Below are 14,177 nucleotides of genomic sequence, written 5' to 3' on the forward strand. Positions count from 1 at the left end.
GTCGATGCTTCCAGCCAGCTCTTGACTTGGCCCTGGAGGACTTTTCAGAGCCTTTTTGTGAGGGGAAGAATGAGACTTAACATTTATCCATCTCAGAGACTGAGAAGGGTTTTGAGCACTTCGAGGAGTCCTCTGGAGACAAAGATGAATGATGTTTCTCACCTGTCTTGAGCTTAGAAACTGGGGCAGCTGGAATGCCACTCCTCGTGGACAAACACTCCATTGCCTTGGGGTTGGGCACTGAATGGTAACCTGTGACCTTCTCAAGAAGATGTACTTTGAGGCGGAAATCACTCTGCTTTTTTATTCTCATTGGGAAGGAGGTACAGATAGGACATTTGTCCCCACATGCACCTCACCTAAGCAGTTTCAGCAACGCTTTTGTCTGTCATTAATAGAAATCACAGCCCTGAATGTGACAAATTGTTCAAAACCTGGGGATTTCAGTATATTAAATCCACTAAATTGTAACTACACTAAAACTAACAGTAAGCTACAACCACACACACACGAATAATTTTTTTTTGCTTTATGGCTGGCTAACTGAAGCTCAGAGAACGACAGGGTACTCCAACTCTTGCCGGGGTGGTGAGAAGGAACTGAGGGAGGCAGTGCCCAAGCCCCTTTCATGCCATCACTTGGCACATGAAGACAGCGGGATGCGTGCGCCACCAATGGGTATGGGAAGTCTCTTGCTCGAGTGCATTAGGTGCACACCTACAGTGGAACGTATACATAGACAATCACACAAAGGAAAACATCACCTACCAGAACTATTGGCAGAGAATTCAGGACCAGAATAGGAAGGGAAGGGAACCTTTCAGACAGGATAGCCTCAGGTCTTTTTACTAATCCATTCCACAAACCCAGTGTGAACAGGGGGACCAAAGGTTCCCAGGTGTACTCCAAGATTCATGACCTTGTGAGATTACATCTCCAAGTCACGGCAATGTGAAGTCATGGCAAATAATGTCACTTAAATGCCTCAAAGTGGCATCCCTGACTTGCAGTGGGGTGGAAAACAACAGCTATGAACTCTAAGCCCCTATTAGAAATATATACTGCAGTAATAATCTCCACAAGCTGCAGTTTATCATAGTGTCAGTAGAGTATTTACAAGGGATTGCTGTAGTGTATATATATATATATATATATATATATATATATATATATATATATATATATATATATATATATATATATATATATATTTTAGAGAAAGAATTATGGCGTACACAACACATGTAAAGCCACTAGCTATTCATCTGGGCAAGCTTACAAAGCAGGAGATAAGGGATGGGGAGAAGACAGATACTGCCACAATGGAGGGAGAAAGAAAGCATGAAGCTATGGAAGTGGCCAAGGGGGGAACAAAGCCATATGCACAGAGGAACTCTGCATACACCATAAGCAAAGGTTTCAGAGTAGCAGCCGTGTTAGTCTGTATTCGCAAAAAAAAAAAAAAAAAGGAGTACTTGTGGCACCTTAGAGACTTACCAATTTATCTGAGCATAAGCTTTCATGAGCTACAGCTTTATGCATCCGATGAAGTGAGCTGTAGATGATGAAAGCTTATGCTCAAATAAATTGGTTAGTCTCTAAGGTGCCACAAGTACTCCTTTACCAGAAGCAAAGAGTCCTGCAGAGAAACAGAGTGGATAGGAAGTCTTTCCTGTTTAACAAAACTACCTTAAAAACTACAGCTCCCAGAATCCTCTGTCACACCATCAGTTGGTTTGAGGTCAGAAAAGAAGCTGCGCTCAAAAATGTTTGTCTGATTCAGGTCTCCCTGCAGTATTTAACGCTGCTGCCTTCAAGCGTTCCCTCCCACTGGCTCGTTATTGATGCCTGGCCCAGGCATCTAAGCTGTCAATCTCAGTAAGGCAGCTAAGTAACTGGAACAGCATGACACAGGAGGGGCGTTGGTTATAAATCCAGCACTGATCACCATCAAAGCATGGGGAAAGCTCTTCCCTAAAGATGCTGCACAGACACAAGCAGCATGCTTGAACTACCCAGCTGCTGTCGCATGGACTCTCTCCAAATGTCTCTGTGGAGCTGGACTTGTATTCACAGCACGCCCTAACAACTAGAGAAGAAGGGGGAAAGAGCTGAAACAGAGTCTGGGCTACACATGGGACTTGTTGGTCCCCACCAGCATGTGATCCCCCTACTAGAGATATATTCTGAAGGGGCAGATATATTTGCAAGCACTTTAAGGTCCTTAGATGAAATGCACGCTATAAGACGGAAGGAAAGTCATTGATAAACAGTGCTTTTTTATAAATGCCATTCTCCTTTCTCAAACCCACCTGGACAGCGAATAAAGGCAGAAGTAAACGCCGCTTAGATCTTTTTATAAAGAACAGCAGCCTCAGAGTCATGGCCCATTCTCCTCTGACCCACGTAGATCGTAACATCCACGACTACATGTGAACTCTTGGCCTCTGCATTAGCCTACAAAAGCCAAAAGCCCCAGGCCAGGTCTCGCTCCCACGGAAGGTGCTGTTCAGACCCACATAAAACTACCCTAAAGCGGCACAACAGACCACAAAGTCTCACTAAACGTAGTCCCGAACACTGCACACTTGGCAGGACGGAATTAACTTTTCAGCTCCCCGGAGCTTTATTCTGGTTTGTTCGTTGGAAGAGAAAGTGCCATTTTTGACAGAGTGGGTGAAATTTATAATCAAAGCGTCCCAGCACAGCCAAAAGGGTGAGATACGGAACAACACTGTCAACATGGGATGCTCAGCAAAGCAGGAGAAAACGTTAAGTTAGAAGGATGGCAGCAGCTGCCAATAAGGACAAAGGCGAGAAAGAGCAGAGTCCAAAGTACTTGACCTGCAGGAAAGGTCTCTGAGGAGGGTCATATAAATACAGCAGGGAGAAGAATGCATAACCTTTGCCCGGATTTCCAATCTGTGAAGGAGAGGAGGGCTGGCATTGATAAGTGGACATGAATAATGAGCAGTAGCTCTGCAGCAGACAAGCCTGCTTTGGCTTTCTCTCTCCCATCCCTCCGGCACCATATCCCACAGGGTCTCCCTGGCTGACACTTCCCATGAGCAGCTAATACTCAGAGGGATGACTTTCTACAAGCAAAGTGGGCTCTCCTCCTCCTCTACCCAGAAGTGGTTCCCACACCACACTGGACCTATCGTCCAACACCACTGTACAGCCCCTAGTCAAGGTGTGAGCTAATATTCCCCCATCTACCCATTCCTCTTCCACCGTTTTTTACTTTAGTCTCATTTTGTTTGGTATCTCAAAGTAGATGGGAGATCCTGGCTTCTCAGGAAGTAGACAAAGAATCATTAAAGGAAGCTGGCAGCAAATAGCAGCAGCTGACATCCTCCTCCAAGGTGAGATGCATTTCAAAAGGAAGGAGGTTTAATTATTCCTTCTCAAGGACATTTTAATCAGAGGCAGTTGTGTGAATTCTGCACTCTAAGCTCATTCTCTTGCTTGTTCATAGCTCTTTTCCTCCCTCCTTTCGCTCTCTCTCGCGCTCTCATTTTCTCCCTCTTTTTATTCCCTTTCTTTTGTCTCCCCATGCTACTGCCCAGCCCCCATTTTCCGAGCTCTGGTAGGGTGCTCTGTCTCAAGCAGAGCAGAATTTATCAGGGGAAGCATGTATCCAATCTCCACTCTATCTGAAGACTCCATCTGGCCACATTAAGAAAAGAACGAACGAACGAACCAACTGGTGTGGGGGAGGAGGGAAGGGGAAGAAGAAAACCATAGCTGAAACACAGAAGGTCGTCATCACCTTTACGTTTCATATTTCAGTTGACAGAGATCCTGAGAAGGAACAGAATGCAAATAAGCTCAGCATCCAAATGAGACACTGGTCTGTGCTGCAGCCCACCACGATTCTCACGACAAGGGTTAACTGCAGAAGCATTTCCACAGTCCACTACCCGTGGGGAAAAAGGAAAGCTGGCTTAAAGAGCAGCGCTACTGGGGGGAGGAAGGGGGCGACTTCAGTCACAGGTTGGGAATGTGAATCTCTGGCACTTATGTGTGAGTCACAACACCTCTGGCAGCCAGGTGCACGAATCCTGGTGCGATCATGCAGGTCCTTTCACGCTGGGAAGCTGTAGATTGAATGCTGGCACTTATCCCCGTGCTGTGGGCCTCGTTGCGCTGGGATGCTGGATGTGTGAATCTTGGCACGACTGTTTAATGTGTGGATCCAGAAACCCTCAAAAGCTATCAGAATTTGGTGTTTACTCTGGACAGGTGTTAAACAGCTTTTTAAATCTAGCAACTGTCAACGGTTTTGGCCAATCATTACTGTAAAACCGAAGAACACCGACAATATAGGTAGAAAATATGAGTCCTTTTTGCCGTATCATTTGTTTCCATTAAGCAACTGTCGTCTTCCTTAGAGGTCTTCGATTCTTCGCAGAGCCAGTGGGAGCAGGAAATGGCCTTCGCCCTTAGGGCATCTCAACAGGCAGAAGTGCGTTCCGTCTCAGAATGTAGGGTCTGATCCTCTCCATTGAGGTCAGCTGGAATTCCACCTTTGACATCAGTGGGAGCAGGATCCTATGTGGCAGATGTGCCAGTGGAAGTAAGATGCAGCCTGCTTTCTTACAGTTGTGGTGGCTCAGCAGGGCTAAGAGGACTAAAAATGTAACAAACGCTCACTTGTCTCATTGAAGTCAGCAAATCGGAGACGTATTCTGTGTAAGTCCCGAGTGGTATTATTAGAAAGCTTGGAATGGGCAATAGGGGATGGATCGCTTGATGATTACCTGTTCTGTTCACTCCCTATGAAGCACCTGGCACTGGCCACAGTCAGAAGACAGGATACTGAGCTAGATGGACCTTTGGTCTGACCCAGTGTGGTCGTTCTTTTGTTCTAGGACTCTGAATACCCACAGGCAGTTGTGGAGTAAAGCAGTGGCCTTTTGACGTAGTCACGTTTCTTGAGAGTATACTTTACAGTCTCTATATTTTCTGTCAGTGATTTGGCTGTTAAGCATTCAAAACAGGATTTTCAGTTCATCTTTAACTAGGTATAGGTGGGAATAACATAAAACATGCAGGTGGGAATTAATGAAAAAAAATGTATTTCCACTCTAACATAAGCAGAGTAAGTTTTCAGGGCTGACAAAAGGACCAATGAAAGCATGGCGGACCTAGAGCCTTCTACAACAGAAACACATGCAAGGGCAAGGGGTTGACAACTGTACATGTAGACTTATACATCTGTCTCTCAGATCCACTGGCAGCAGGGATAGGAAGAGGGGGAAAAGAGAGAAAGAGACAGACAGTCCACCAGAACAAACCCTCAACGAAGCAGCAGCAGAGTATTCAGCAAAAAATTATCAGAACCCCTCGCAGGTCCCCACACTTCAACTCTTCTGGGGCACCAAGGCTCAACAGAGCAGAAAATATCAGAGGATGTAAGTGGGTGTAGCCCCATTCAAGTCAATGGAGCTATACTGATTTACACTGGCTTGGAATCTGACCCATGCTTTTCACAGCCGTCCTGCCCATGGGAAGCTCCCCTCACCACCTCACCCACCCCAGCTTAGAAATGGCAGTGCCTATGCTTGGCTCCAAGTTGTGGCTGAGGAGAAAGGTAACGAAGCAGAGAGCAAAGCATGCTGGGATGACTCACAGAGGGCCATACCAAACTGAGAATGTCTGCTCGTATCCACCGTCATAGCCAGGCTCCCAGGAGACGTTGGCAGAGGTCATGGAGACCACGACATGCACACTACACGGGGCATGAGGGCTTGTGCCTGAAAGTAGAGAGAAACTCAGTGTAAGAGGCAAAACAGAGAGAAATATACATACACACACATAGGGCCAGTCACCAGAGCACCCAGAAGAATGGCAGCCCTTGGACTGTGGAATTTATGGTTGTTTAAAGACAACAGGAGCCTAGAGGAATGGGAGCTTCTTCTTAGGAGTGGAAGGACATTTTCCCCTGCCTCTGTGCACTCAGAGAGGACTTAAAACTTTACTTTCGGGAAGCAAGATCTGTCCCATTGGAGAATGCATCCAGATAGGTCAGTGGTGCCGACCACCTCTATCTGTACTGGTGGTCTGACAATTCAGAGAAGGGGCCCATTTTAAGCACCCGCTTCTCCCAGCAGAAAGCATTACTGGGAAACATGCAGGTGTGCTGGGCACACAGAACTACTGCACACCTAGCCTTCTCAGCAAGCAAGTCCATTAATTAGAGGAACCACAGAGGAACATACTTTAGTATCTGGGAGTTCACAGGATTAAGAAACCCTCGAGATTTAACCAAATTGTCTTCTAACTGTGCTGCGGCAGGGGAGGACACACTTGGCCAGCGAGGAGGGGAGCCCTTCAATCTGCCTCAGGACGTGGCCGTAATAAAAAGGACAGAGATTTAAAGACAGCACCACTGGAGTGTGAAATTAAAGGAAAATGTTGCTCTTCTTTTCATGAGAAGCGCCCCTGAGTAATACCTTTCAGACACACAGCTTGGCACAATCAGACAGGAAACATGAACCTCTCCTGACACAGAGAAGCGCACCCCCGCCTCCAAATTATCCAACAGCCAATCCATTTACAAGCTGAAAGCCCAGGTAATCGACTCCAGGAGCAAACAAAGGGTACATCAACACCACATATTAAGGTGTGACGGTAGCCCATCAGCCCTCAAGTCCAGGCTGCTGCAGCCTCAGTCACATTGTTACCTGCAGTAGCTAGATTAAAGCTAGCGCCGGTATGCCTACCCACACTACAATTACACCTTCAATTGCAGTGTCTATGTACCCAGCCGCTGGAGATGCAGGGCTCAGATCAATTCAGAATACAAAGGAGGGTAGGGAAGGTTGGGAGGGGAATCCAAAGACATTTTCCCCACCCTCCATCCCCACACAGACTTACGGGCTAATGTCCTGTGAGGAGGGCACCTGAAGAGACTAGTGTGGTCTCTCTCTCTAACCTCATCCCTCCCACTCAGCACCTTTTCCCACCCCTCAGCTGCTCCTCTGTTTCCCCCCTCCATCACCAACCTCCTTTATTCCAGCTCAGTCCTTTCCTCCCAGCAATCTCTTGGTCTGCTTATCCCCTTGCACGGCCTTTGCTCTCCCACCTTCTTGACGACACCCGCTCCTTCCCTTCTATTTCCCCCTCCTCCACCCTTCCCTATTCCCCTTCAGTTATCCCCTCTTGCCGTGCTCTCCCAAGCCCCCACCCCCCCCCGACCAGCCCTTGGCCTTCTCATACCTATGACTGTAAGGTGAGTGCTGGCAGTAATGCTTGCGACCACGTTGGTAGCGACGCACTCCCACTCCCCATGGTCGTCCTTGCTGAGGGATCGGAACTGCAGGGTGCCACCTGGAAGGGTGTTGTGCTTGCTTCTACTGGGCTTCCCTACCTTGAGCAAAGAAGAGAGAGCAAAGGGGAAGAAAAACAACAACAACTCAGAAGCACATTGCACAGCAGCAGCATGAGGTCACACTCTGGTAGCGAGGCTCTACGTGCGAGACCCACAGAATACCAGCCGGGGGTCAAGAGGCTCCAGGCTCTCCAGCACTTGGAGCTGGCTACAAAGATCGGCAGATGGCAGCACGTTTACGGATTTTCAGTTAACCATGCCAATTAAAAATGGCAGGATAATTAGACATAAGGCATGCAGAACAGAGCCGTGTATACAACTTGGCTACGTAAGCATAAACACACAGACATACGGACACCACGGACCTCTGAGGAGATTCAACCTGGGACGTTCAGCATCCAAAGCACAAGTCTCTCTAGCACTTGAGATAAAAGAGAACTCCTTTAGCTGCAAGTAGCAGGCTATTGTAGTCTCTGGTGCCAGCCACTAGAAGGAGATATGATCACACGCACTAAGCCAGAGTTTTATGTCAGTTAGGGTGAGTGATATGGATCTTTGATTGCTCCAGTTCACACTTTCAAAACCTAAAATGAGTAACCACTTAGTGTCCACTGGAGCCTGCAAATGCACCATTAAGAACAAACCTGCCCCATTTTAAAAATGTGATCTCTACCTTTTACCTGGTTCTAAGTTTGCACACCAGAGGTCAAATTTGTCTCAGTGGCAATGGTACGAGTAGAGAATATGCCTGTATACGAATGCCTTAAATAATACTCCGATTTACTCTTAGAAAGTAAACTGTATCCACACCATAGTGTTCCTCAGTAAAGGTTCAAAAGGACACATTTCACAAACAGGGCTACCAAGGCTGGAAACATTCAGGAAGAAAAGCCTAGGTGCTCCGTTTTGTTTTAATTGGGGGGGCGGGGGGGGGAGAGGGGAAGGTGACCGTCTCTTTTGATGGCTGAGATGCTGGGTTCCATAACCAGTGACATTCACACCCATAAACTGAAGTTGTACAAATCCTAAATCGCTTCAAAGCCCTCATTCCCCACAACGTGTGCATAGCTTTTCTGTGGATTTCTTGTGCATAGCTTTGTTAGGATTTACTGGCCTTCTATGCAATGTTATCTTTCAACACCTGTATATGGCTAGATTTTTTTTTTTGGTGGGGGAGCAGCGCGATCAACCGCCCTAAGTGGCTCCCAGTGCTGAATCCAAGGCCTTCAGTGGCCTCACCACAGAAGCCAGGTTTGAAGTGGCCGTAGCTTTCATGAGCCTGTAGAGTGTGTGAGGGCCTTTGGTTTTATGTTTTCTGATGGAACCCAGGTAAGTCCAGACTAGTCCTAACTGAAAACACTGGACGATGACATGCCCAGGGATAATCAAGGCAGAAGAAACAGAAAACACCATGGGGCAGAAGGGAAGATGTTGAAAAGCAGGAAAAATAAAGGAAAGGATTAAAAGAAATGAAGGAGAAAGGAAATAAGATGGACAGAAAGATGCAAGTGTTCTAGAGGAGTGAGCAAATCACTTCAATTGCTCATTCTCTTACCCGCATCCACGGAGGTTTGCCCTTGGGCTACTTTATTATCTTCTGCCTCGAACCCAGAAAAATCAAGGGCAACGCCAGCTGTGCATGGTCTTCCACAGTGAGCTAGCGTACCCTTGCACTGACTGCCCCAACATAACTACTTGTTTGTCCTGTTGGGAGCCTTTCCATCTCCCGCTCTCTCCCCTAAGCTAGATATGGCGTACTTGGGAAATCCCGGCCCTGTGCATCGTGTATGCAAGGCTGGAGAGCGCCACAAAACAGCAGCAAATAAAGAAGAAAGAGCAGTAAAAGAATGGAAGGCCCGGGAAGAAGGTCCTGCAGTAGGGACAAAGGGCTAAGCAGGTCCCACTGGTTTGACTGCTTTTCTATATGGAGAATGGAGACTTGAGAGGAGGGGCACGCTGGCTAACATGCAGAGACCTGGGAAGCCCACAGCGAGTGACTACATTGGTCGCTGAGGAAGGACTATTGGTGCTACTGGAAAACAAGAAGCTTGTGTATCTGGGCAGAAGACCCAGTCCAAAGGAGGGAATTCTCCATCCCTAGCTGCCAGACTGTACAGAAGAAAGTGGGAAAAAGCTCCCCCTCAGGCCAAAATCCACCGGGCTATAATAGCCGTTGTCATAGAGCTACCCTATGACATGCCAGTTCAAGGGCCTGGAATTAGAGCAGGATCTCAGGACGCCATTATCATGCCGATGCAGGCTGCATCACAGGGGCACTTGGGGACACAACTGAGACAAAAGTAAAAATATTTCTTTCCATTCCAATTCTATGTGCCCTCCGGAGGTGTTAAAGTAAAAGGCTGGTTCTTTACCATGAAGAACCCATGTGTGGGCAAATGCCCCAGGCTGCAGAATATACATTCCAAGAGGAGACCAAAGCAGCTGCGGGACTGCACTAAAAAAGCCTGGTAGCTTCCACCGAGAGGGGGATACTTCCAAAAGTGCAGCCGCGGACCGTCACGGGGAACCCCTGCCCTACCATTGCCAACGCTTCACCTGCTGATGCAGTCAACTCTGCATCGTCCCAATCTAGCACCCCAGGAGGGTTATTCTGTCCTGCAGGTGGCGACCCCGGCAGAAAGGGTGGGGAAGCATCGGTGGGTGTTCCTGAAGTTGATAGCAGTGTGGAGCAGCCAGAGGACGAGGGGGCGGGGGCCCTGCTCAGCTTTGCAGATGCTGCTGTGAAGGTTTCATGGTATTAAACACTTGGTTGTCAGGAGCTGGGTTTCCCCCACCCACCTGCGGGACAGGACGGCAGTGGTGCAGCCCGAAGCGAAGCAGCTGTACCTGCAGTTTGTTCTTACCGGGACAGAGAGTGTGGCTTCTCTGTCTGCAATATTCATCAAAAGCCAAAGGCACTGCAGATTTGTCTGGCAGGCCGGGTACCTTTCTCCAGGCGATGACAGGAAAGGGGTCTCCCGCAGCAGCACAAGGGATCAACAGCTCCCTCCCTGCCTCTTGTCTGTACTCCCAGCCTGGTAGCACCGTGAAATAGGGTGGGTCCTGCAGCCAAGGGAAAACTCAAGTAACTGTCACCAGACAATTGGCACGTGTACACACACACACACACACACACACACACACACACTCACTCCTTGAAGATCTACTCACAAATCAAGTTAAGAACTAATGGGTTCTCATCAGGGCAGAAGGATTTAAATCACCTGGTTTGTTTGTTTATTTTTTTAATTCATTGATTTTAAATCAGGTTGGGGCTTTGTAAAATGAATTGAAAAGGTGGGCTGCAGCAATTTAAGCTTATAGCACGTTATAAACGCTGGGAAAATTTCTAGAGGACCACTCTGCCCGGGTGTCATCTCTGAATTGTACATAACTAAATGTGGGGGAGAGAGGGGAGGACCAAAAATATTGGAAATTAAGGCCCTGAATTTGCAAACACTTCAGCAGCTATGTAAGTAACTTTTTCTTTATGTTGAAAGCTGTAACAGGTTTACAAATCATTGCCATGTAAACATCAAAATAAAACATTAACCATTACAACACTCAGCTTGTCTTTTTGTTAAAAAAAAAAAAAAAAAGATGATGCAGGAACTTTCCTCACAAGAACAGTCTTGTGGACTTCATTGGGAGTACTAATGGACTTCAAGTTAAGCATGCGCTTAAGTGTTTGCAGCGTCGAGGGCTAAAATTGTTTATTTTTTTTTATAAAATCTTTTAGCGGCAAAAATCTTTGCTTCAGTGGTAACGTATTTTGACTCAATACGTTAACAAAGTTCTTGTGATTTAAAAAAAAAACCACAAACCAATTTTTTTCAAAAATAGGAGCCTACGCCGATATTTATGCACCTAAATGTGGGATTTTCAAAAGCATCTAAGTGATTTGGAAGCCCAAGTCCCATTGGCTTTAAACTATAAACCCTGATGAAGATGTATAACCCACTTCAAAACACTCCAGCTTTCTTAACTTGCAAAAGTTCAATATATAGGAAGGTAGTGTTGGTCACAAATCTAACACAGGCTATTTGCTAATCAATTTTGCTTTTGAGCTTGTGTTTTTCCACACAGTGTGACCATTACTGAGGGCCCGCACTTACTTCTTTCAGCACACATGAGCATGTGAAGAATGAAACTTCCTCGTAGAAAAAAGGCTATGTAAAAATCTGAAACTTCTCCTAACTATTCGAAAGCTAGCTAAAGAAACAAGTACAAGCCATCCATTGCAGCAATTAAAGACTGTACAATGGAAAGAACTAGTGACGTGTACTTTTTAAAAAAAATCATTTCAATATAAAAAATTCATTTTTTTTAAATCATAATTTTTATCCATCCTGATTTTTATCAAATACATGCATGTGCTCCAATCCCCAGCACCGCCCCAGAGAACTTTTCTTTGGCATGATAATGCCATCATTAAAGAAACTACTGAAAGTTTTCTGATAGCAAGGAATCAAATGGGTATGTTACCTTCAGTACCAGTCGGGCAGCAGGGGACTGGCCCATCGTACCCAGGGCGTTATAAGGCACACAGGTATAAGTGCCGAGAGCTTCCTCTGTTACCTCCTCTATTCGGATTGACCCGTCTTCCAGCAGGTTCCAGCCAGAATACTGGAAGGCCAAGAGAGATGGGAGTTACCACAAGACCAAGAGTAGTTATCGCTTATCCATGGTCCCAAAATATCCCCTGAACATGGTCTTCAATGCTTCTGTGAGATGTCCAAATCTTAATCCATTCTCAAGTTTATTTGTAGTAACGAGTCACTGTAATTTCTGGGCTGGAGATCCTGTGTATTGTCTGAGACCCTTTATTCCCTTTTCTGCTCTCACCTTGCAACACCTTCAAATACAGCACAGCTGCTAATGACAGCTCCATATCACAGATGGGATCCCCTCTGCAGGCCAGACAAATGGGACTTTCATGGTCAGGAGTTAGAACCTCCGTTCCTTGGTTGCAGAGTTTCTAACTCCATAAACTCCAAAACTTTTCAACTCCTTGAATCTCTCTAGATTATGAAAAACCCAAGAAGATGTCAACCAGATAATTAGAATAGTTTCTTCTGGCCCACTCGGACTAGATTAGTATAATGGTCTCCCTTCTGGGCTTCAAAAAAAAAAAAAAAAAATCTATGAATCAACACATTCCTTCTCGAGTCAGCCACAAAGCAAGGCTACTCCGAGCATAAAACACACCTTTAGGAGCAATGGAACGTCCAGATGGTGCACACTGTTCTTCAAAGCATTCCAGAGCTCCTTACCCTCTATAGCTTCCTACCTCCACAAAGCAGAGGCAAAAATGGTCTCATGAAGAGGTTCAATTTTATTTGCAGTGTGACATCCTCTCTTCAGAGATGGAGAACACCTGTACTGTATCAGGCCCACCAAGGCCATCATCCCAGGCACCAAGGCGGGATTGCTGTCTAATTCGCTGGTGAATAGATTTTATCCAATCTAGTTTCTATTGTTCCAAGCAATAAAAGTGTCAGCACTTCTTCCGGGAAGAGTACTCCAAACCCTACCCAATCTTGATCTCAGGAAGTTACTTCCTCCTGATGTTCAGCTTGAGTTTTCTTTTGCTCAATTTCATGCCGTTACTCCCGGTCCTTCCTCCTCCACCACCCTAAACAACATTGCTGCCATTTCAAGATTTGTACCGCATCACGAAGCCCACTCAAGACGTCATTTGAACAAATTCTTTTCATTCTTCATGTTGCTGCTGCTGCTGCTCTGAAATTCTTCCAACACTCCACAAAATGCTGATTCAGCTCCTCAGCAGTGGCGAGAGACACAGAGTTTGAACTTAACGTGACAGCTGCTGAAACCAATTTCGTCAACCATGCTGCAGCCAAAAGCAGATGTGTTTTTTACTAAACTAACATTTCTCTGGAATATAACCAGGTTTACGCCAGGTGCTTGGTGTCAAGTGGCATTGAAATGGTTAATCCCATCATTTTGCTTTTGCCTATTTGCTGTGTACAGGCTATGGCTGAGATTTTGATACACACCTTCCATTATGTTTAAGGTAAAGTATCTAAATCCCCCCAAAATACTTTGAAAAAAATCTCCTGAAGTAACATAGCATCTCAAGTGTTTTACAAACATGAGATATCTGAAACAACGGTTTTAAAAGGAAAACAAAGTGGCAATGTCCCTACCTCCAGGAATTTACAACCTAAAGAGACACTTAGAATCACACACAGAACAAGTGTTCCTTTTGTTGTGATTTCATCCACAGGGAAGAGTCTCTTCTGAACATAGTGGGTTTTAAATACAACTTTAAAAATGTTTGTAATCATTTTGAGACTACCAGCTGTGATGGCTAGTTATAATGGATCTATCTGAATGGTATAAATCTATTGCTATAGGGAAAGTCGTTGGCACAGGGCCCTGGTAATGGGGTATGGAATACTTAGCCGGGGGCACTAATTCAAATACACTACCCAGATCAATAGTGTTCAGAAGTCATTACTATCAGCAGATGAATCGGTGGGGGTCCCAGTCCATTCTCTTTTGTATCCCCATTAGAAAAAAGTCATCAGCACAACTTGGCCTTTTTTATTCTCCTTGGAGAGGTCAAGGACTCAATGCGCCAGAGAAACTGAACTCCTCTCTGAAACCTAGCAGTGGACCCAACAGGGCAGGGTTGAGGCAATATGGGGGGTGGGTATTGGCACGGGCAGCTCCTGTGCTGTGGACAATGGATGCCTGTCTCCAGGGCTACTGATCCAGCACCTCCCACCACCCCTTTTTTCTGGTCTTGAAATGCATGCAGTGCCCAGGTTAAAGGGGACAAGGAGGGTGAAAAGTTATCATAGGACTGGAAGGG

General features: G+C 46.1%; 1 protein-coding gene across 1 annotated transcript in view; it reads right to left on the bottom strand.

Annotated features, from left to right (window-relative positions):
• The window catches only part of IGSF9B (immunoglobulin superfamily member 9B), a 103,085-nt gene that overhangs the window by 33,969 nt on the left and 54,939 nt on the right, over positions 1–14,177 (bottom strand). The window contains exons 9-12 of the mRNA XM_073320740.2: positions 11,822–11,962; positions 10,283–10,399; positions 7,225–7,375; positions 5,648–5,759 (exon numbers count right to left, since the gene is read on the bottom strand). Of these exons, the coding sequence (XP_073176841.1) occupies positions 5,648–5,759; positions 7,225–7,375; positions 10,283–10,399; positions 11,822–11,962 (521 nt within the window). The remainder of the gene's footprint in view (positions 1–5,647; positions 5,760–7,224; positions 7,376–10,282; positions 10,400–11,821; positions 11,963–14,177) is intronic.

Source organism: Lepidochelys kempii, chromosome 22 (assembly GCF_965140285.1).
Source record: "Lepidochelys kempii isolate rLepKem1 chromosome 22, rLepKem1.hap1, whole genome shotgun sequence".
Lineage (NCBI taxonomy): Eukaryota > Metazoa > Chordata > Testudines > Cheloniidae > Lepidochelys > Lepidochelys kempii.